General features: G+C 37.6%; 1 protein-coding gene across 2 annotated transcripts in view; it reads left to right on the top strand.

The window, feature by feature from the left end:
• CCDC30 (coiled-coil domain containing 30) overlaps positions 1-22828 on the top strand; it is a 118588-nt gene that overhangs the window by 67486 nt on the left and 28274 nt on the right. Inside the window, exons 7-10 of one of the 2 annotated variants that reach the window (XM_072771625.1) lie at positions 2184-2424; positions 7634-7813; positions 15486-15689; positions 18418-18572. In XM_072771625.1, the coding sequence (XP_072627726.1) occupies positions 2184-2424; positions 7634-7813; positions 15486-15689; positions 18418-18572 (780 nt within the window). The remainder of the gene's footprint in view (positions 1-2183; positions 2425-7633; positions 7814-15485; positions 15690-18417; positions 18573-22828) is intronic. The other variant, XM_072771624.1, reaches the window with a different exon arrangement.

The raw sequence follows: 22828 nt of genomic DNA, 5'->3' as shown, positions 1-22828 counted from the left end.
CAGGGTCATGGGATCAAGCCCCACATTGGTCTCTGTGCTAGGTGTGGAGCCTACTTAAGATTCTCTCTCTCTCTCTCTCTCTCTCTCTCTCCCTCCCTCTGTCCCTCTCCTCCCTTTCTTCTTGCACTCTCTCTCTCTCTAAAAACAAAAATAAAAACAAAAACACAACCTGCTGAGTTCTCTCTAAAAACAAAAATAAGGGATCCCTGGGTGGCGCAGCAGTTTAGTGCCTGCCTTTGGCCCAGGGCGCGATCCTGGAGACCCGGGATCGAATCCCACGTCGGGCTCCCGGTGCATGGAGCCTGCTTCTCCCTCTGCCTATGTCTCTGCCTCTCTCTCTCTCTCTCTGTGACTATCATAAATAAATAAAAATTTAAAAAAATAAAAATAAAATAAAAAAATAAAAAAATAAAAACAAAAATAAAAACAAAAACACAACCTGCTGAGTTCAAATTTTAATTCTTTTTTTTTGTATAATGCCAATGGAATTTTAAAAGGGAAAAAAAACCTCCCTAGACATAATTTTTCCCCTGTCCTTTCCAGTTTTTTCTATATATACATTTCCCAAGGCAGCATGTATGTTTATACACATTATATACATATATATAGTTTATTGTTCTACCATTTTATTTTAATCAGTATTTTTCATGTTGATGAACAGTCTTTATACCACTTTCAAGTTGATTTATCTTTAATTCTCTTAGCCATTTCTGTGTCTCCATTTAATCACTATTTTAAATAGCATGCTTATGAGCATTATTATACATTCAGCTCTTTTCTTCTTATGAATTATTCTATTGCAGTAAATTCATTGGTATTCAATTATTCAGTCAAAGGGTCTGAACATTTTTATGGCTCTTGATCTGTATTGCCAAATTGCCTTCTTGAAGAATTTGAGCACCAACTATAATTTGTGAAGCATGCTATGCTAGGCTCCAAGGTAGCTGAAACAAATTTAAAATGAAGGGAATAAAAATAAACTCAGCATGTTTGTCTTCACTCTACTTGTCATCCACACTGTCTGACCATTGAAGGTACATTCCCTCCCCTTGGCTTCTTCAGCTCACAGTCTCTTGGTTTTCCTCTTCCCTCTCTGGCTTCTCAGCCTCCTCTCCAGGCTCTCATTCCTCTGCTTGTTCCTTGCAAGTCTTTAGGCGTCTATCTAGAATGGTGGTCCTCCTCTCACTTTCTCCCTTTTCCTTGGCTTGTGTTATCTGATCCTGAGGCTTCTGCTCACAATCTTCTGTATCTCTGTGTTCACCAAAGGCATCTCTCCAATCTAAATCCACATTCCTTCGTCTTGGTCTACCATCCATTTGATTACTTGCCCCAGTCAGAAATATCTAGGTGTCATCCATTATTCATTTTCCTCCTCTGCTGCCACATCCAATTCATGACAAACTTTATCAATATTGTCTTCTGAATATTTCTAGAATCCACTGCTTGTTTCCATCCCCACCATCCTGTTCGAGTCAATCACTGTTTATCACATAGATCACTAATAATCTCTGGTTTCCCACCAATGGCATCTAAATGATCTTTCTAAGGACATTCTCTCTTTTGCTGCTAGGCTTTTACCTATTTTATTTATTAAGTCGTCTCGGAACACTTATTTTTCTCTTTTCCCACCTATACCAGCACCTTCCCCCAACATATATATATGCAAGTATGCACATGTCTGTACCTTTATGTTTGCCTGGTTTGTCCCTACATCAGGCCTCAGATTACTTAGTACTGGTGTAATCTACTCACTTATTATCCTTATTTCTCACTAAATTGTAAACCCTTTAGGGCAGGGATTATGTCCTGTTGTAGCCCCAATGCCTGCTAAAGTGCCTGATGCTTATTGAGTGATTTAAAAAAATCTTTATAAGCTGTGTCTACCCAGTGCCATACTTAATATTGAAAAAGTGAAAAGCTCACTTAAGCTGGCTGATTTGGAAAAATAAAAGTAAACTGGTTGATTTGGTATAGATGAAAATCTCTGATGGGTCATCTCCCTGAGTGTGAGTAAAAAAAATATGACTCATTTGTTTTTAAAGTTTATAAGAGTAAGATAACTGTTCTGCTAAAGATTTCAAGTTGAAAAATTTGCTTGCAGTACTGGTTGATATTTTTTTTCTCCATATTCTGCTACTATAACAAGCATTTTGACAGTTTTCTGTTGTTATATTTGTACCAAGTCCTGAACAAGGAGAAAGTAAGCAGAAGGAAATTGCAGAGGAGTCAGTAAAAGAGGGCACTTTGCCAAGAGAGAGGCAGAAGGAGGACTCACAACAGAACCAAGATATGAAGGGTGAAGGACAGCAGTTGACCTTGAAGCATGAGGAAGTCATGAGGCTTAGTGAAGAGCTGAATCCTATAAATCAGAGCCTCCGGCAGTCTCAGAGCTCGGGGGATAGTTCAAATGACAGTAATGCCCAGGTAGGTGCTGTAAACACTTGCTCTGACTAGGTCCATTTCCTCCGGCCAGCTTTGAATGTGAGCACCATCTTTATATCAACATTAATCTATGTTATTAAGCAAGATCATCACCATGGCCTGAATGGTCATAAAATGGCAATCAGGATCAGAACTAAGCCCATCAGCTGATCCACTTTGTTATAAAGGGTTCTTAAGGCTTCATTTAGGCTCAGCAGAAAGAAATACTGATTGGTTGCCAATGTGTGCCCCCCGGGGAGGCAAGATAGGGAGGGGCAGGATCTGGGCCATATTTTCTATTCATAGTGCCTGGCTTAGATGTACAAAATAGTTTGGGTGGGGAAAAGACCATAGATTTGGAATTGTTTTAGGGGGATCCCTGGGTGGCACAGCGGTTTGGCGCCTGCCTTTGGCCCAGGGCGCGATCCTGGAGACCCGGGATCGAATCCCACATCGGGCTCCCGGTGCATGGAGCCTGCTTCTCCCTCTGCCTGTGTCTCTGCCTCTCTCTCTCTCACTGTGTGCCTATCATAAATAAATAAATAAATAATTAAAAAAAAAAAAAGGAAAAAATGGAATTGTTTTAAATTTGGCTTTTGCTATTTACACAAGATCTGCCCGCTGGAGAAATCAAGGGAGTTCCTGCCAACCACACCTCAGCTTTTATACCTCAATTTTTCAGGTTCACTCCTGTACAAATTAAGACTTCCCAGGATGCCTGGGTGGCTCAGTGCATCTGCCTTTGGCTCAGGGTGTGATCCCAGAGTCCTGGGATCAAGTCCGTATCAGGCTCCTTGCATGGAGCCTGCTTCTCCTGTCTCTGTATCTCTCTCTGCCTCTCTCTGTGTCTCTCATGAGTAAATAAATAAATAAATAAATAAATAAATAAATAAATTCCCCCATATGTACCTATCTAGGAATTATTCTGAGATCCACAGAGGGAGGCCTTTGTGCACATATGTAAAGCAACTTGAAATGACTGATAATATGCATTTAAAAATGGCTTCAAGTATATATTTAGGGGAAAAAAGGCAGAGTAATAGCAAAGGAAGTCAAAAATATATTTGAGAAGAGATTCAAATATAGAGTCTGAAAACTGAGGCAAGTCACAATAAAGAAGGAAAATAGATACCTAAAAGGAGATTCAGATACATTTGGAAGAGAAGGGAGCCATCACATCCATTCAGAAGACCAAAGGGGAACATAACACCAAATGTTCAAAAAGAGGTTAATTTTAAATCCCCCAAGAAGTTCGTTCCCTTCGTTGGGCAGGGAACAACAGCGTAGGAGGCTTGGGAAGAGGCTGAGCACTGTGGTCACAAAGATTATAAAATCTTTGTTTATAAGCTTAAAATGATTAATGCACTTACAAAACAATGAGTTGGAGAGTATGAGAAGTAGCACCCCAGTTCATTTGTTAATTTTATTTAATGCGTCCTTTCTCATTATTTGAAGAATCATCTCCCTATACCCAGGAGAGAGGTAAAAAACTATTAAATATATATAAATTATGTGGGACATCTGGGAGAAGAGCCACTTTGTGAAAGGGCAGATGGTTCTCTACACCACATAGCCTCAAGGGTTTCACTGAATTCTTGCAGAGTTCACTAATTTTGTTCCATAATAATGACTTTGAATTATTGAGAGAAGGGTAAGTTGCTCTTACTCGTTTATCTGACCATTATTAATTGAGTATTTATAACATGCCAGGCCCTGGTGTCAGGGCACATATGGCAAGAGACAAGATAGATGTGGGCCTCATGAGAAAAAAGAACATATTTATATTTTGAACTTTACATTTCCCAAAACAGTATCGCACACACTATTTCATTTGCATCTTTAAGTAAGCAGAGAAGAAAAGATGTTTTAGATAGATTTTTTTTTTCCTTCAGGGTGCTGTGTAATGATAATTTCAGAACCTTTTTTCTGTGCAGAAGGTCCTTTGACCTACTGGTGGCTATAAATTGCTCTACTTTTTAGTTCTTGGGTATGTGTAAATTTTTGGTCTTCACTGCTGTTGTTGGTTTAGTGTCTAGTGCCTAGCTGCTTATCCATGTGTGCTGCATCTTCTTAATCTTATAACATACACATTTAAGCAACTGTAGCTTGAGACCAGATACCAAACTTTAAAGAATGCTTATAGATAGTAAATACATAGAAAAAGAATTGTGAAAGCCTTTTTTATGAGTAAGTAGGTGAGCTCTATTGTTCATACATATTTGTGATATCATTTGTGGCTGCTGATCGCATTTGGTGGCATAATTTCTGCTGTTCAACAGTGTTCCAGGTAAGGTTGTGATAGCTGAATTCGAGATTATTACCTCCCCAATGTTTGTGAAACAAACTGGAATCACCAATAATTAATTTTATAGGTTTAAAAATCTAGCTTCATGTTTTTCTGTAACATTTTTAAATATTTGCTTTGTTCCAGGACTGTACTAAATACCTTGTGTATATTAAGCAACACAACGAGGCAGGATATTATTGTTGCCACTTTACAGATAAGGAAAACTGAGGCCTTAGGTTAAACCATTTTCCCAGAATGACACATCGTGGTGGAACCTGAGTTGATCTACTCTAGAGTTTGACCTCTTAGCTGCTGTGTCATTTGCTTCCCTCTGCTGAAAAATTCAAAGAAAGCATACACTTCTCATGTAAAGCTAATTTCCTGAGGACTGGCAAGCTGTCTCCCGGAGGCCCTCCCAGGGCGTCTGTTGTTAGGCTTGCAGGCTCTGAAACTTGATGCATTAATCCCCTTAGAATAGATCTGTGTCTTGGGGATAAACTCACATTAAACCAAACTTTTGAAACTATTGGGTAAAATCAGAATATCAGTTATTATTTTGTAGTAATTATAAACAGCACTTGAACATGTTAAAATGAACAATACATTTACCTATAGAGAGCTGAGAAAGACAAATCAAAATCTGAAGGATGTTTGATGAGTAGAGAGTCAGAACCATTGGACTTCATTTAATGACTGACATATTTACAGGTTGGATAGCCTGTTCCATCCACATTCACTGGATGAGAATTTTTTTTTTTAATTTTATTTATTCATGAAAGAGAGAGAGAGAGAGGCAGAGACACAGGCAGAGGGAGAAGCAGGCTCCGTGCAGGAAGCCTGACATGGGACTTGATCCCAGGTCTCCAGGATCATGCCCTGGGGTGAAGGCGGCGCTAAACCGCTGAGCCACCCGGGCTGCCCTGGATGAGAATATTTAAGGCTCATAGGCTTTAATTATTTCCACAAAAGGAATGATTCTGTCATTGGGACCAGTATATGGATTTGGTTCATGTTAAATTTTTATTTTATGAAGATAATATTTGAAAATATTAAAAGCTAGGTTTTAAGCATATAAAATTAAGATAATGCTGGTTCCAATTTGTTTCATTTTAATTCTTAAGGAATTATGAATTGAAGAGCCATTACATACACATCATCTGGTCTTAAGCCTTTAATTTGCAGATGAGTCAGCTGAGACTCAGAGAGGATGATTAGCTTAATAAGTCTGTTGATGGATCAGGAAAGGACACTTAATATTCTTTACTTTGCATTACTACATGGTTCCTACTAGCCTGAGTGAGTCCAAACACTTCTGTAATAATTTTCTGCCAAGAAGCATTTTATATGGTAGGGAAAAAATACACTTTATGTTGGTCACTTGACTGGTTGACCGGTAGTTTCTTTACTAGTTGCCTATCATGAAAAATAGTTTGCATTTCTACTCTGGCAAAGTGACTTGACTAGAAAATGTAGGCAAGAAGAACTATTGTTCTGGTTTTTCTCATCTTCAAAACAGGCTAAAAACTTTGTACATTGGTATAAAAGGGGTTGCTTCTCTGTATATTTCTGTTTGGGCATGTTAAGTGGCCATACGGGCTGCTGATTACTAACTGATTATTAAAAGCTGCCATCAAATAAATAAATAAATAAATAAATAAATAAATAAATAAATACTGCCATCTGATAGTTAGATAAGAAGCTAGACTGGTTATCAAGGGTTTCCAGGCTTCAGGAGAATTCTTGTTTTCAGATGGAAGCAGAAGGCCCTTAAAATTAAGCTTGGTAGCATCCACAGTAATGGGTAATGTTACTGAGTGCTTATTGTGCACTAGGCATCATGCTAAGTGCTTGCATGCCTTTTCTTCCTTTTCTTACCCTTTACTCCATCCAGCAGTTATCATTATTATCCCCATTTTAACATGAGGAAAATGAAAAGCAGGAAGACTAAGTAACTTCTTTAAGATAGATTCAGGACTGAAACTAATTCCAGAGTTAGGGTTCTTAATAATTTTCCATTAAAGAATTTTTTCTAGGGAACTTAGACACTTGCAGCTCTAGGACAGGCAAATTGGATTCAGACTGCCTTTTTGACTAAACCAAGATTGGAATTAAAAGGCTTTACAGGACTTGGGGAATTCTGTGTTGCAATTCTGTTGTAAGCAAGAGAGAACTAGACTAATGACTTTCTGGGCTTTCCAGAAAGTCACAGGCAGGAAGTACACTGGACCCAGACTCAGGAAACTCTAAATATATGTCATCTATTGAATGGGATAAGGTTGGATTCTTTGTCTACATAGCACCCCCACGTGAGCCTACCGGTTAGAAAACCCAGTGACTCCTCCTTTGGTCAAGGTGGTTTTATTGCCCTGGAGACCTGACAGGAGGGTGTGTGGTTGTTAAATAGTAACTGAAGAAGAATTTTCTGGTAGTAACAGGAAAGCAATGAGTAAGACTGGGAATTTAAGATCTCCTGCTAAATGTTCTCTCTCTCTCTCTCTCTCTCTCTCTCTCTCTTTCTCTCTTTTGCCAACAGATACCCCCCCCAAAAAACACACACACACATACAGTGTATACTTTCCTTCTTCACATACTGGCTCTTTGAACTCCTCATTTAAAGCATGTTTTACCCTAAAATGATCATGCTTCTGTTTCCCTTCATCGGTATGAAAAGTGAGAAAGTTAGTTGTCTATACTTAACTGGTTTGCTCAAATGATTTCTTTGATATTTTCACTCCAAAATAGTAGGAATTAAGTTATATGAACATGTACCAACTAGCCATAAATATAAAAAAGAGTAATTTGCTGTCGGTAAGCCAACTCCAAGAATATTCACGTTCTGGCATTGCTGCTTCTGACAGCTAGAACCCATGTTTTACCAATATTCTTTCAAATTGCCCATGTTCCTCTTTTAAAATGTTTGTTTAGCCTCCATCATCTGAAGAAAAATTGAAATACCAGCAGCAAGAGGATGTACAAAAGCTTCGCCAGAATTTGCACCGGCTCCAGGTTTTGTGCTGCTCAGCCGAAAAAGAGCTCCAATATGAGCGGGGAAAGAACTTGGACTTGAAGCAGCACAATAGCTTACTTCAAGAAGAAAACATTAAGGTAATTCTGGTGGGCATAGCCTTGACTGGGGGGGGGGGGGTTGTTTGGGGGGAGGTCTCAGTTGCTAATTGGCCAAGGGGACAAATGAGTTTGAATTCCCCAGCTGCATAATTCGTGATAGGACCCACAGATGTGTGGACAATGTGAGCTCTCTGATAACTCACTCCGACTTTGCCCTACCAAGTAGGTACACAGTTCAGTTGTTTCTCTGCTGTTGAACTTGTGTGTGTACTGTCAACCTGTAAATGTGGAAAACTTTTTTAAGTTACACAGTCTTTTGAAATCATTAGCTAAAACTTGTAACAATAAATTTGAAGGACCTGACCCCAAATGCTGGAGGTCCTGCTCTAGTTCTACCTATAAACTTATTTATCCCTAAGAGCTCTATTATTATTGGTTGAATCATATATCAACTGCACCGAGGTACAATTAATTCATAGGAGGGCAAAATTGTTCTTCCTGACATGAGACTATCAAAAGTTAGGAGGACAGCCCCCAAACATGCTTGTTTTAAAATTATCTATATAGAACTGCCATCCAGAAAGTCATCTAAATTTTATGAATCACATAAATATTCAGACTGAACCATTATGTAAAATAGTGCTTCCTTTTAATTGAAGTTCGATTCTGTAAATGTATATTAGGAGCCTAGTTTCTGTAAGTCCCTATCTAAAGTTCTGGAATTCAACATTCAACAAGTATGTGCTGAGTATTAAGTCATAGCCTAGGCAGGAAATCTTGTTAATGCTGAGGGTTTAACTGTAGGTAAAACTGATACAGTTCTTACCCCTCGTCTGTAGAAGTCCATGGTCAAATCCTGCCTGCCTCTTGTTTTTTTTGTGAATAAAGCTTTATTGGCCCACTTTATTGGCCCCCTTTATTGGCCATTAGCAGATTTGAGTAGTTCTAACAGAGACCATGTGGCCTACAAAGGCTAAAATATTTACTCTCTGGACTATTACAGGAAAATTCATCACACCTAGTGTAGTGGGAACAAGGTACCTTCTTCAAAAAGTGACCTAAGAATGGATTAAGAAGGGTCCCTACATTTTAGGAACTCAAAATCTAGTAGGGAAGATACAGAAGAAAATAAATAGTCATTTATGTCAAACTTTAAGGGAAGCCCTTCTAAAGAGTCCTACTATTCCAGGATTATTTGAAGAAACCTCTTCCTTATCCTTACCCTTCATGATTTTTTGAATTTGAATATATTTTCTCAAGCCTTTGTAGTTTTAAGTTAAATCTGAAATTTCCTTATAAGAGGGGCTTTCACTTTTCTTTTCAGACACATTTCTGAGATCATTTCAGCTGTCTAACTCTGAGCGTATTCAAGCAATACTGTATCTTTCTTAAGGTGTAATAACCAGAGCAACACACATTATGATGCCTTATCTGTGGTTGGCACCCCAGAAATATTTGTTAAATTAATGAATGAGTCCTTTAGGGATGGGTAAATGATAGATTGGTAAAAGTTCTGTTCTAAATCGCCTTAATGGTGGGGTAAAATATTGGCCATTTCAATAATGAGATATCAGTGTTTTGGCTGGTTCCTTAGACAAAGCACCTAAATGGAGTCATTACAATAGCCAACTACCTTTTTATTTTTTTAATTTACTTTATCTCTTATAAACCTCCCTACGGCTGTCAAGGGTCAGCATTTTATAGATGAGAAACTGTCCAAGGTTGCAAAGCTAATGCATCATGGAATCAGAATTTAAATCCAGGTCTGTTTCTCTCTTTCCTGTGAAGAGTTAACTTTCTGTATTACACCTCTCCTCAACTTGGGATCATCTTGGAACCTCAGCTTTGCAAACTAAGAACTTACTTTTAAAAACCCACTCAGAAATATCAAACTCTGGGTCTCTGGCTAATGTTAGACATATTTAAGATTAATTAAGAAACTAGATTATTAATTTATTGCCTTTAAACCATTTTATTATGACCTAGAACACTCAGAAAGTACATAAAACCTAAAAATAGAGTTTAACAAATTGTCGTAAAGTGATTACCCATGTAACCACCACTCAGGATGAGAAACAGCACATTGGCCACCTACTAGCAGTTCGTGCCTCTTTCCCATTGTAATTCCATCACCTTTCCGTTTTAGCCATAACTGCTAATTTTGACAATAACCCTCTTGCTTTACTTTATAGTTTCACCACCCATATATGAATCTCACACAATATAGTTTAGTTCTGCCTATTCTTGTGTCTATCTTCTTATGACCTACTTTGGAAGGTCCATCCATGTTGCAGTATATAGCTATTGTTCATTTCCTTTGCAGTCTATCATAAGAAATTGCCATTATTTATTCTCTGTATGGTTTATGGACATCTTATATGTTTCCAGCTTGGGGCTATTAAGAAGAATGCTATAGGCTTGCAGAGCTTCGGGCAGAGAGCTGTTCTGCCCCCACCAACACTGAGACACTATGCTGGATCCTCTTATTTGTGATTGAATACCCCAACCTAAAGCTAAAGAAGCCCTCCTAGATGCACATCATTGGCCATAATAGTGTTTGCTCCACTGTTATCTCGTTTCTTCATTACCAGCATGGCCAAAATACTGTGTGTGTTAGCTCTATGACTGATGATCACAGGTCCCGGAAGCCTTTAGCTTTCTTGGCCTATGGAGGAGGTAGACAATATATTATGAGAGGACTCAAAACTTTTCTATTTGTAGCAAGAAGTTTAGGTCTCATAACCCTGAATTAATCAAATGCACCAAATTTTCCAACATTTGATTTCTTCTTTTCTCTCATTTATTTGTTTTTTCTCCTATTCATTAGATCTGCCTGCATCTTACTCAGTTTTTAAGGCTACATTGTTCTTTTTTATTTATTTTTTAACCTCCTAACTCCATTCACATATTGTGCCCACCCCCTCACCTCTGTCCCCTCTGGTAATAGTGTGTTTGTTCTTTGCATTTATGAATTCATTTCTGTTTTGTTTTGTTTGTATTGCATTTCACATTCCACGTATAAGTGAAATCACATGTCTTCCTCTATACATGGCTACCTGGTTCTTGAAAAATGAAAGTTCCAGGCAGCACCGGTGGCTCAGCGGTTTAGCACAGCCTTCAGCCCGGGTGTGATCCTGGAGACCCAGGACGGAGTCCCACGTCTGGCTCTCTGCATGGAGCCTGCTCCTCCCTCAGCCTGCGTCTCTGCCTCTCTCTCTCTCTCTCTCTCTGGGTGTCTCTTATGAATAAATAAAATCTTAAAAAAAAGAAAGAAAAATGAAAGTTCCTAGCTAATAAGTTAGAGAGCCTTTTGAGAAGACACCTGTATTTAATAGGTTTGGTCCTGTCAATGAAGTTTAAAAAGCTGTATCAATCCTCCAAAATAAAATGAGAAAATGAGAGAGAGAGGTTGAACTAGTTTAGAGTGGCAGGGAAGGGGACAAAGAAGGATTTTTACTGGAAAAATAGGAAGCTTATTAAAACTTGATCTATAATTTATTTTTGGTAACACCAAAGAGACTAGCTTATTACAGTAGTTTTTCTCTATTGATCTATATTGACCACCAATGATATCAAGGCATATTAGTCCCGTAGAGTTTCTTTATTTCTACGCACATGCATTTCTACTCTGTTTAATAAATCATTTTGATCATTTTTACATATCTGTTAACATTTTTGGAGATGGCATATCTGGTGTTCAGAACTTAATGCAAAAGGAGGTATCAGGAGCTTAGCTCTCTGGACGCTTGAGCAGCTTTTATCCAAGGACCTTTGCTTTTAAACATAGAGCATAAGAGCATGTTATTTCAGATATGTTCATTTATTGAATGTAAGACTCTTTCTTGAATAGTGAATGCACAAAAGGATCTGAGTAATGCCTCTATTTTTCAAAAACTGCTGTTGTGAACACTTGTATACATGTGTTCTGATGTCCATCCATAGTACGTATTTCTTTAGGAAGAGAGTGGGAGTGAAATCATAGGGTATATATGACTTGCACTTCTGCTAAAGGTTTATACTCCTACCAGCAGGTATGAAGTTTTCTATTGCTCTACATTCTCAACATTTCTTGATGCTGTCAGACTTTACAATTTTTGCTAATCTTATATGTGTATAGTGGTAGCTCTTAGCAGTTTTAATGTGCATTTCCTTGTTTTAAAAATGAAGCTGAGGGGGATCCCTGGGTGGCTCAGCAGTTTAGCACCTGCCTTTGGCCCAGGGTGTGATCCTGGAGTCCCGGGATCGAGTCCCACGTCGGGCTCCTGGCATGGAGCCTGCTTCTCCCTCCTCCTGTGTCTCTGCTTCTCTCTCTCTCATTCTATGTGTATCATAAATAAATAAATCTTTAAAAAAATAAAAATAAAAAAATAAAAATGAAGCTGAACAGCTTTCTATATATTTATTTGACATTTGAGTTTCTATTTTGTGAAACACTTGTTCAAGATTTTGTTTACCTTTCTGGGGGGCTTCTGTCCTTTTCTTTCTTTCTTTCTTTCTTTCTTTCTTTCTTTCTTTCTTTCTTTCTTTCTTTCTTTCTCTTTCTTTCTTTCTCCTTTTTATTTTCCCATTAATTTATAGGAATTCTTAATTTATGAAGCCTTGATCAGGTGTGTATTATGAACATCTTCTACTCTATGGCTTATATTTTCACTCTCTAAATATATGTTTTGATGAATCAAAGTTTTAAATTTTAACCTAATCAATGTTTGCCATTTATAACAAGGGTGGCTCAGTCAGTTAAGTGTCTGCTTTCAGCTCAGATCATGATCCCAGGGTTCTGGGATCAAGCCCCAAGTTGGTTCCCTGCTCAGTGGAGAGCTTACTTCTCTCTCTCTATTCTTCTCCCTGGCTCATGCTCATGCTCTCTCTCTCTCTCTTGCTATCTCAAATAAACAAATAAAAAATCTTTGAGAAAAAAAAAAAAGGAAGAAATCACTGACGACCTCAAAGTCATAAAGATATTCTCCTACATTACTATATTGTCACCTGGGCCATAAGAATATTAGTATATATATATGGTCTGTTTCCAAGCTCTCTATTCTGTTCCATTGTCCTATTTTGTCTATTCTTGAGCCAATAACATGCTATCTTAATTATTTCAGCTTTACATAAATCTTAATATTTGATAGAGCACATCTTTTTTTCTTGTTGTTCTTATTCTAGGATGCCTTGGCTACGCTTGGCCATTTGAAATTCTGTATAAATTTTGTCATCAGCCTGTCAAAGTACACGCACATACCACATGTACTCACACATATACACATATTTACACACATGGTCTTTTGGGATTTCTACACTGAATTTATACACCAAATCTATAGATAAATTTGGGGAGAATTTAAATCTGTATAATATCAAATCCTCTACAAAATGTGTATATATTATATTTAGGTCTTCTTTAATTTCTCCCAGTATCATAATTTTATTTGTGGAGGTCTTATACATCTTTTGTTAGACATACTCCTAGGTGCTGATACTTTCCATACTATTGTAAGTGGTAACTTTTAAAAAATTTCATCTTCTAACTATTGCTAACACAAAAATGTACTAAGTTTTTTCTAATAAAAACCTTGCCATGCTTTTAATTACTTCCTTATAATTTATGTTTATATTATTCTGTATTTTATATATAAGCAATCATACCATCTAAGAATAAATATGATTTTCCTTCTTCCCTTCTACATACATGTTCCACCTTTCATTCTTTATCCTTGTTCTAAGCAGTGGCTAATATAGTGCCAAATAGAGCTGGTGATAGTGGGTACATTTTCTCCTTCCCAGTCTCATTTCATTGAATATGTCTTGTAAGGTATTTTTTTAAGACTTTTAAAAATCACATTAAGAAAATCCTAGTGTTCATTCAATGTTTTGTGATGAGCACATGTTGAATTTTATCAAATTACTTTTCTGCATATTTTGATTTTTAAATCTGTTAATATGGTGAATTACATTAACTGATTTTCTAATGTTAACTCAACTTTGCATTCTTGGGATAAACCCAACTTCATCCTAAATTATTATTCTTTTTCTACATTGCTGATTTTAGCTTGCCAGTATTTCTTTGGAATTTTTGCATCTTTGTTCCTGAATGAGACTGGCCTGTCATTTTCCTTTCTTATAACATCCATGTCAGATATTGGCATTAAGGTTACCCTAGCCCCTTAACATGAGATGGGAAACATACCCTTTTTCTGTTCTCTGGAGGAGTTTCTAACAATAAATTACAATTCCTTCTTCTTCAATAACTGTAAGAACTGATTTCTGAATCCTTATGATTCTAGAGTTTTCTTCTAGGAAGATTTTCAATTACTGATTCAGTTTCTTAATAGTTATAAGAAATCACACTTTTCATTTTTTCTTGTTATCAACTTTGGTAAATTTTATTTTTATAGAAATTTTTTCTTTTCATTTAAATTTTCAAAATTTTTACTAAAATTAGTCATCAATTTTTAAATATAAAGATAGTCCCTTTACTTTCATGGTGCTAAGTAACCTGTGATTTAAAAGAGGTTGGCAAGGGGAAGAAAAGGAGTCGGGGGGAGGGCACCTGGTTGGCTCAGTCAGTTAAGCCTCCAACTCTTGATTTTGGCTCAGGACATGATCTCAGAGTTGTGAGATGGAGCCCTGCATCAGGTTCTGTGCTGGGTGTGGAGCCTGCTTGAGCTTCTCTCCCTCTCCCTCTTCCCCTCCCTCCCTCCTGTGCACTTGCTCTCAAGAAAGAAAGAAAAGAAAAGAGAGGAGGGATGGAGGGAAAGAAGGAGGAAAAAAGGAAGAAAGAAAAAGAAAGAAAGAAACAAACAAACAACAAACACACACTTGGGCTGCAATGAAGAGAAGAGATAAGAAGGGAATAAAAATGGAAGCAGCAGGACCATGTTGTTATCATGATGATCCAGGCTAGAGATGATGATGTCATACACAAGGGTGGTGGACACAGATGGGCTGATGCGACACACGTTGTGGAGGCAGCATGCCAGCAGGTGCCAAATGGGCTCATGATGAGAAAGGAAGGCTCGGGGATGACTCTCAGACTACTGGCTCAAACAGAACTTTAGGTGGTGGCATCACTTACTGAAATCAGGGAGATTGAGGGAAAAAATGATTTTTGATATGGACAGACTCAAGGAGTTTTATTTTGGCAGTTATGGGCATAAAGGTGGTATTTCAAAACCACTCTCAAGGCCTAGGGTAGTCCAATGATATTTAGAAGTTGGGTAGCATTAGAGTGAAAGGACCAGGAAGGAACACAGAAAAGAGAAAGGAGAAAACCAGCAGAGTCTATCATATAGACTCCAACAGAACTTTCTGAGATGGAGGGAGTGAACACTACCTAAGAGTTCAGTTTGTCCATTGGATTCATTTTGGCAGTGGGGAGATCAGTAGTGCCCCTGGCATAAACTGTTTCATGGAGTAGTGAGGATGAAAGCCAGCTTGTAGGAGATTGAAAAAAAGGATGGAAAATGTTCAGATGATGCGTGTATAGAAACTCTTGGGGAAATTCCTCTGTCCAGCTGCCATCTGCCATCTGGCTGGATATACTTTGGCAAATCTTACTAACACATGACAGCTCCAGAGAGGTAACCATCCATGTGACATTGGTTATTTGTCAGCTCTTGGGGGACTGCACTGCTATGAAAAGTGCTTATCCTGGCTCAATATTCGTCTTATTTCAATGCTTATTACTATCACTCTGTTTAATCCCCACCTCTAGATCAAAGTTGAACTAAAGCAGGCCCAGCAGAAGTTCTTAGATAGCACAAAGATGTGCTCTTCACTCACAGCAGAATGGAAGCACTGTCAGCAGAAAATCAGGGAACTGGAGCTGGAGGTACAGGCTCAGAGCATTAAATCACAGAACAACCTGCAGGAAAAGCTGGATCAGGAGAAATCAAAAGTTGCTGATGCAGAAGCGAAGGTAATTATCCTCGAGCTTAATAAACAGCATGCACTGAATATCACAACTGAAATCCTATTTCCCTAAGGATATTAAGAAGTAGTTACAATGCCAACTTGATAGAATTCTCGGGTTTTTCTTTGCTCTTCCATACTTTCCTCTCTTTTGACATCACCTGCTCCTACCGTTCCAGTAAATCTCGTGTTTCTTTAAACTGCGTGAACTTTAAAAGGTTAAGTTTCATTAAAGCTATAACATGAACTTAAAGTAACCGATTGAAGCCATATGACTTTTGTTTTATACTTTCAACTTTTAAAAGATTTATTCTCCTCTCATTTGTCTGTTGATATGATATTTACTTTGTAATTTTGGGGAGATTTGTGTTGTGAAATGGACTGTTTTTGAAATAATGCCCCTGCATTTCAGATTGCCTAACACCAGGTGGCAGTAGTATGTAACAGTTGCACATTTTGGTCTGTGGGTTGGAGAGTCAAATTTCACATAAAAAAATAAATCATAAAATAAGTAAATAAATCATTTCATCAAACCATATAAGTATAAAATAAATATCTAAGAGTAGATGACAGCGAGCAGCCCGGGTGGCTCAGCGGCTTAGCGCCTCCTTTGCCCCGGGGCCTGATCCTGGAGACCCAGGATCGAGTCCCATGTTCGGCTCCCTGCATGGAGCCTGCTTCTCCCTCTGCATGTGTCTCTGCCTCTCTCTCTCTGCGTGTGTGTGTCATGAATAAATAAAATATTTTTAAAAAATAAATAAATAAATAAATAAATAAATAAAAGTAGATTACAGCAATCTTAATTATGCTCAAAAGCCTAATTTTGAGCTAAAGAAACCAGAACAAGAACATTCATACCGTTTAATTTCATTTATATGAGGTTTAAGAATAGACAAAACTAAGTTATGATCTGAGAATGGGATTGTCTTTATTAGGGTCACTAATTGGGAGAGGACTAGAGGGAATTTTCTGTGGTGCTGGGAGTATCCTATACCTTGATGTGAGAGACAGTTGTAAGTGAAACTCCATTCAGTATGCTCAAGATATGTGCACTTTGTGTATATTATTACTCCATTAAAAAAGTAATTGGTGGGCATCTGGGTGGCTGGCTTAGTCAGTTAAGTGTCTACCTTTGGCTCAGGCCATGATCCCAGGGTCCTGGGTTGGAGCCCCCAGTCGGGCTCCCTGCTCAGTGGAGAGTATGCTTCTCCTTCTGCGTTTAATCCTTGCTCATGATCTCTCTCTCTCTCTCTTTCTCTCTCTCTCTCTCATTCACTCTCTCTCTAAAATAAATAAATAAAATCTCTTAAAAATTTTTTTAAATAAAAAAACAGAAAAGTAGTTGGTAATTCCAGATTAGTAAAAAAATCTAAATTTAGACAGTACTAAATATCGGTGAGCATTTTGTACAATAAGGAGTTTTAAATATTGACTGCAATTGGAAGAATAAATTAACATGAACACTTTGGGTTTTTTTTTAAAGACATTTATTTAGACAGAGAGCAGCACATGTGAGAGTGTGGGGAGGGGCAGAGGGAGAGGAAAGAGAATCCTTAAGCAGATTGCGTGCTGGGCATGGAGCCCCATGCAGGGCTCCCCAGGACCCCAAGATCACGAGCCAAAATCAAGAGCCAGATGCTCACCCGATGGAGCAACGAAGGCATCCCAGTATGAACACTTTGGAAAACAATTTAGTACTTGTACCTGCCTCTGTCTCTGCCTCTCTCTGTGTTTCTCATGAATAAATAAATAAAATTAAAAAAAAAATCTTATCATGAATCTAGCCGCACTGTGAGGAAACCAGACATGCTCACACATTGCTGTTGGAAGTATAAATTGGCCTAATACCTATGGAGTCAGTTTGGCATTATCAAACAAACAAATAATAATACCTTTGCCCTAGCAAATCCATATCTCATAATTTATTCTAGAGCGATTGTTTGTAATAGCGAAAGACTGGAATCAATTTAAATATCCCATCAGTAGGGATCTATTTAAATAAGTTATAATATATCCTTATAATGGGATGGTATACATCTATAAGAGTTCCATATACACATATAATATGGAAAAAATCCCCAAATATAGTGTTATTTTTAAAAAGTAAAATGCAACTGAGGCACCTAGGTGGCTCAGTCAGTTAAGTGTCTGACTCTTGATTTTGGCTCAGGTCGTGGTTTCAGTGTCAAGAGATCAAGCCCTGCATCGCACTCTACACTGGGCATGGAGCCTGCTTGAGATTCTTTCTCCTCCCCCTATCCCCTCTCCTCCTCTATTCACTCTTTCTCTATCTAAAAAAAAAATATTTTTTAAAAAAGCAAAGCACATAATTATATATGATATGTCATCATCTGTGTAAAAAATATGCATACAAGGGAGAACTGTATAATATTTATGTAGGCATAAATAAATCCCAGAAAGGTACACAAGAAACTAATACCAGTGATTATGTATGTAGTGCAGGAAAACTGGCAGGAAGACAAGCTAGAGATGGGAAGGAGCTTTCACTATAAAGCTTCATTTACACAAACATCCGTTAAACTGTGTGAATGTTTCATATATTGTAAAACTTAGGTAATTTATTTTAAAATTAAAATAAATCTAGCCTTGCTGTTTACTTTAGACCAGATTTGTTTGTTAGCACTGTGTTTGCCAGTTCCTCATATGGCATATCCCTAATTGGAAAAAAAGTCAGACTTTGCTTAACATTTTATTGGTGAAATTTTTCCTTCAAGATTTTGGATCTACAGCAGAAATTAGAACAAGCTCACAAAGTCTGTCTCTCAGACACGTGTGCTTTGGGGAAGAAGCAACTCGAGGAAAGAATAAAAGAAGCCCTGGAAAATGAAGCTAAAACAAAGCAACAATATCAGGAAGAGCAACAAAACAGGTAAGAGGAACAAAGACGGCAGCTTCCCCCGGGCTAACCACCGAGTTTGCCAGCAATGTCAGTTTATGGACGTATTTCCTCAGTGTTCCCACTCAAGTGAACTCAGTTACACCAGACTTACCAACACTGTGTTCTCATTGTTGGTCTTGTTTGCCATTCACACTAGCGTGTCAGATTCGTAAAGGCAGGGATTGTATCTTGTTGCTTTGAGACACACTTGGTGCCCCCAGTCCATGTTCTTGATAATTGTATTGCCTCTGAAATATGATACTCTGGGATTTGCTTTTCTAGTTCTAACATGACTGGTGAAAAGGCAAACCAAATGAAATTGATGTTTGTATTTATCAGCTGATTTTCCTCAAAGAAGTCTCAAGTACTTTCCAGGTATCTTAATCATCAATAATCTGTTCCCAGATTAAGAGCTTTCTTTTTTATTTTTTCTCAAATTATTAGGATTACTATTAGAATTCTTACTTAGGCGATCTCCCTGGATACCCTAAACTTCAGTAACTGGTTTCTTTCTTTTTTTTCACAGTAATTCACATATATTTTAAGAAAAAGTTGGTTTTAGCTGCTGAAAAGATACGCAGACATTCATGTATATTATGAAGCTGAGAAATATACTTTCAGCTTTAGTTAAAAGCTCTAGTATAGGGCCTAGCACTCAATAGGTACTCAGAAAATAGTGAATGAATGAATGTTTGAATAAGTAAATGAATAAATGTGTGAATGAATAATGAGTTCACTGAGTGAGGTACAGTAGAAAAATATTTGTCTCACTGCTGCCTCTAACAGGATGGCAGGCCATCCTTCTGTTATAACACAGCTAGATCCTGAATAAACTATAGTCCGTATACCTTTTAAAGCTTTACCCACAGTAAAGCAAGAGAAAGCACCAACAGCAAAAATACAATAAGCTCAAACAAAAATGATGAATGTGAATAAACTTCTAAGTCAGAGGGCAAATAATAATATCACCTCGGGTTTGGGAAAAGGAGCTGAGGAAGTTTGCCTTAAGGTGGGAGAGTAAACTAGGGACTCTGATACTAAGCTGAGAGTCTTGAAGTGTTCCCTAGTAGGCAGCTTCCTGACTTCCCCAAATTATCTTTGGAGGAAAGCAAGCCCAATTCAGATGTGAAGGATTCCTATATATTAAGTTTAATCAGATATAAGCCTACAATAAAAAATTACCAAATGACACAAGGAAACTGGCTACCACAAATGATTGTCATTGGATACAACAAACACCAGATTTATAACCCCCAAGAACTTCTGCAACAGGAATTAAGAATAATAGATTGCAAAACAACTGTATGAGGTTTTTAAAGAAACAAAATATGAAGAAATCCTCATACCCTGTTAGTAGGAACATAAATTAGTACAGCCACTGTGGAAAACAGGATGGAAGTTCCTCAAACAATTAAAAGTAAAACCACCATATGATCCAGTAATTCCACTACCAGGTATTTACCCAGAGAAAATGAAAATACATTAATTTAAAAAGATACAGGCACCCCTTTGCTTATTGCAGCATTATTTACAATAGCCAGGATATGGAAGCAACATAAGCATCCATCAATAGACAAATGGATAAGAAAGATGTGATGCTGTACGTGCGTACACCCTCTGTAATGGAATATTATGCAGCCATAAAAAGGATGAGATTGTGCCGTTTGCAACAAATTGGATAGACCTGGAGAGTATTATGCTAAGTGAAATAAGTCAGACTGAGAAAGGTAAATACCATAAATACCAGATTCATATGTAGAATCTAAAAAAAAAAAACAAAAAAATAATAAAAATAAAAATAAAAAAAATAAAAAAAAACAACAACAAATGAACAAACAAAAAGCAGAATTGGATCTATAAATGCAGAGAACAAATTGAGGATTGACAGAGGGAAGGATAGTAGGGGAATGAACAAAAAGGATGAAGGGGAGTGGGTGATACAGGCTTGCAGTTATGGAGTGAATAAATCATGGGAATGAAAGGTACAGCATAAGGAATATAGTCAATGGTATTGTAATAGCATTGTGTGTGACATATTATGGTAGCTATACTTACGGTGAACACAGCATAATGTATAAACTTGTCAAATAACTACGTTCTACACCTGAAATTAATGCAACATGGTGCATCAACTATACTCAAAAATATTTTTAAAAAAGAAACAAAAGATGTAATCCAAGAATTGAACAAGGAAAAGGCTATTTAACTTCCCTGAAACTTGGTTTCTTATCTCTAAAGTGGGACTAGTAATACCAGCTCTATACTTCTTCTGTGAAGATCGCCCAAGACAAACTATGTAGAAGTAATATGTAATATTTCAGCTAGCTATAAGAAAATGAAATATGTAGGGAAATTCTTTTCCACAAAGAACTATATAATATACATTGTTTTGTAACCTGGAGGAAAGCAACCCCAATTTAGATATTTAGATTGTAACCTACTTTTTTCACTGTTCGGTTTATCTTCCATAAACCTTCTAGAACATTATTCTAATAACAGACCATAATTAATTTAATCCCTTATTGTTGTATATTTACATCTTTTCCAGTTTCTTGCTGTAATAAGCAATAACCTAATATCTTTCCTTGTAGCCAAATTTTTGTGTATATCCTTTACTACTTCCATGGGATAATTCTAGCAAGTACAATTGTAATTAATTATAATTAATTATAATACTCATTATGAAATTTCAGTTACTAAAGAGAAATATTAGGGCACATTAGTGACTCATTTGGTTAAGCTTCTGACTCTTGATTTTGGCTTAAGTTATGATCTCAAGGTCAGGAGATTGAGCCCTGTGTTGGGCTTTGCGCTGAGCATGGAGCTTACTTGAGATTCTCTCCCTCTTCCTCTACCCCTCCCCTGCTCGCACAGACCTGTGCACTCTCTCTCTTTATAAAATAAATAAATCTTTGTAAAAAAAAAAAGAGCTATATAAAATAAAAAGAACAAATGCTTTAGAATTCTGTCCTTTGGCAATAACCACTTCAAGTGGTTCATACATATTTCTCAGGTCTTTTTTCTACACATATGCATATATTTTTATTATTCGTATTTTGTTGACAAAAGTTGACCCCTTTAAAATATATTGCTTTGGGGTACCTCGGTGGCTCAGTCGATTAAGCATCTGCCTTCTGGCTCAGGTTATGATCTCAGAGTCCTGGGATCGAGTCCTGCATCATGCTCCCTGCTCAGTGGGGAGTCTGCTTCTCCCTTTACCCCTCCCCCTGCTTGTGACCTCTCATGCTCTCTCTCTCTCTCTCATAAATAAATTAAATCTTTAAAATAATATGTTGCTTTTGAGTTTGCATTTTTTACCTAACAATATAACATGGGCATCTTATTAGCTATGTTGCTTTTGAATTTGCATTTTTTACCTAACAATATAACATGGGCATCTTATTAGCTATGTAAGAGCTACATAATCTTGGTCAAGTTTCTTATCCTTTCAGTGCCTCTCCACACCTAATTCATAAGATTGTTGCGTGGATTAAATGAGCTTTAAGAGTTAGGTTATATTATCAGCATAGGGCACATAGTAAGCACTCGTATTAGTCAGGAATCCATCAGAATAGAACCAGTAAGAGAAATACATATTTAGTAAGAGATTTGGTACCAAGATTTGGTCTTATGCCATTGTGGGGCAGGTTACACAGTTTGTAAGGCTATCATCATTCATATGCTAGAGCTCAAAGTCTGCAGGATGAGTGGTCAGGAAGTGTAGATGGATATGAAGTGAGAGTGCAATGACAAGCTAAACCCATGAGCACAGGGCAAAATCGTGAGGATGGACTGGACCCTGTCCCTGCCTCCAACCTTGATGAAGTAGGTGTCCTGCAGGAGAAAATGGTCTCCCTTATCAAGGAGCTAACTGAACACCTGGTCCAGGAGCTGGAGAAGATAGAGCAGTTGCAAGCCTAGCTGTTGCTTCACACAGAGGTGAGCCGCAGATACCTGGCAATGGGGATGAGCTTCAAAGGCACCTACTCTGACTTCCTGAGTGTAAAACCCAAACTGCTTTACTTCCACCCTCCATACCCTGTACAAGTAAAGTGTATCTCTTGTAGCCCAGTCTAACCAGAAACATATACAGAGGTAATTCCTGGACAAGTTGACACGTTACAAGTCAGGACTAAAAAGGTGTTATTATTATTATTGTTGTTGCAATATTTGATGTTATTTTTGTTACTGTTGTCATCAACATCTTCTTCAGTGAAGTGATAAATGTTCATCTGGCCCAGAACAAA

The sequence above is a fragment of the Canis lupus genome, chromosome 13 (assembly GCF_048164855.1).
Source record: "Canis lupus baileyi chromosome 13, mCanLup2.hap1, whole genome shotgun sequence".
Classification (NCBI taxonomy): domain Eukaryota; kingdom Metazoa; phylum Chordata; class Mammalia; order Carnivora; family Canidae; genus Canis; species Canis lupus.
This window is presented reverse-complemented; position numbering and strand designations above follow the sequence as displayed.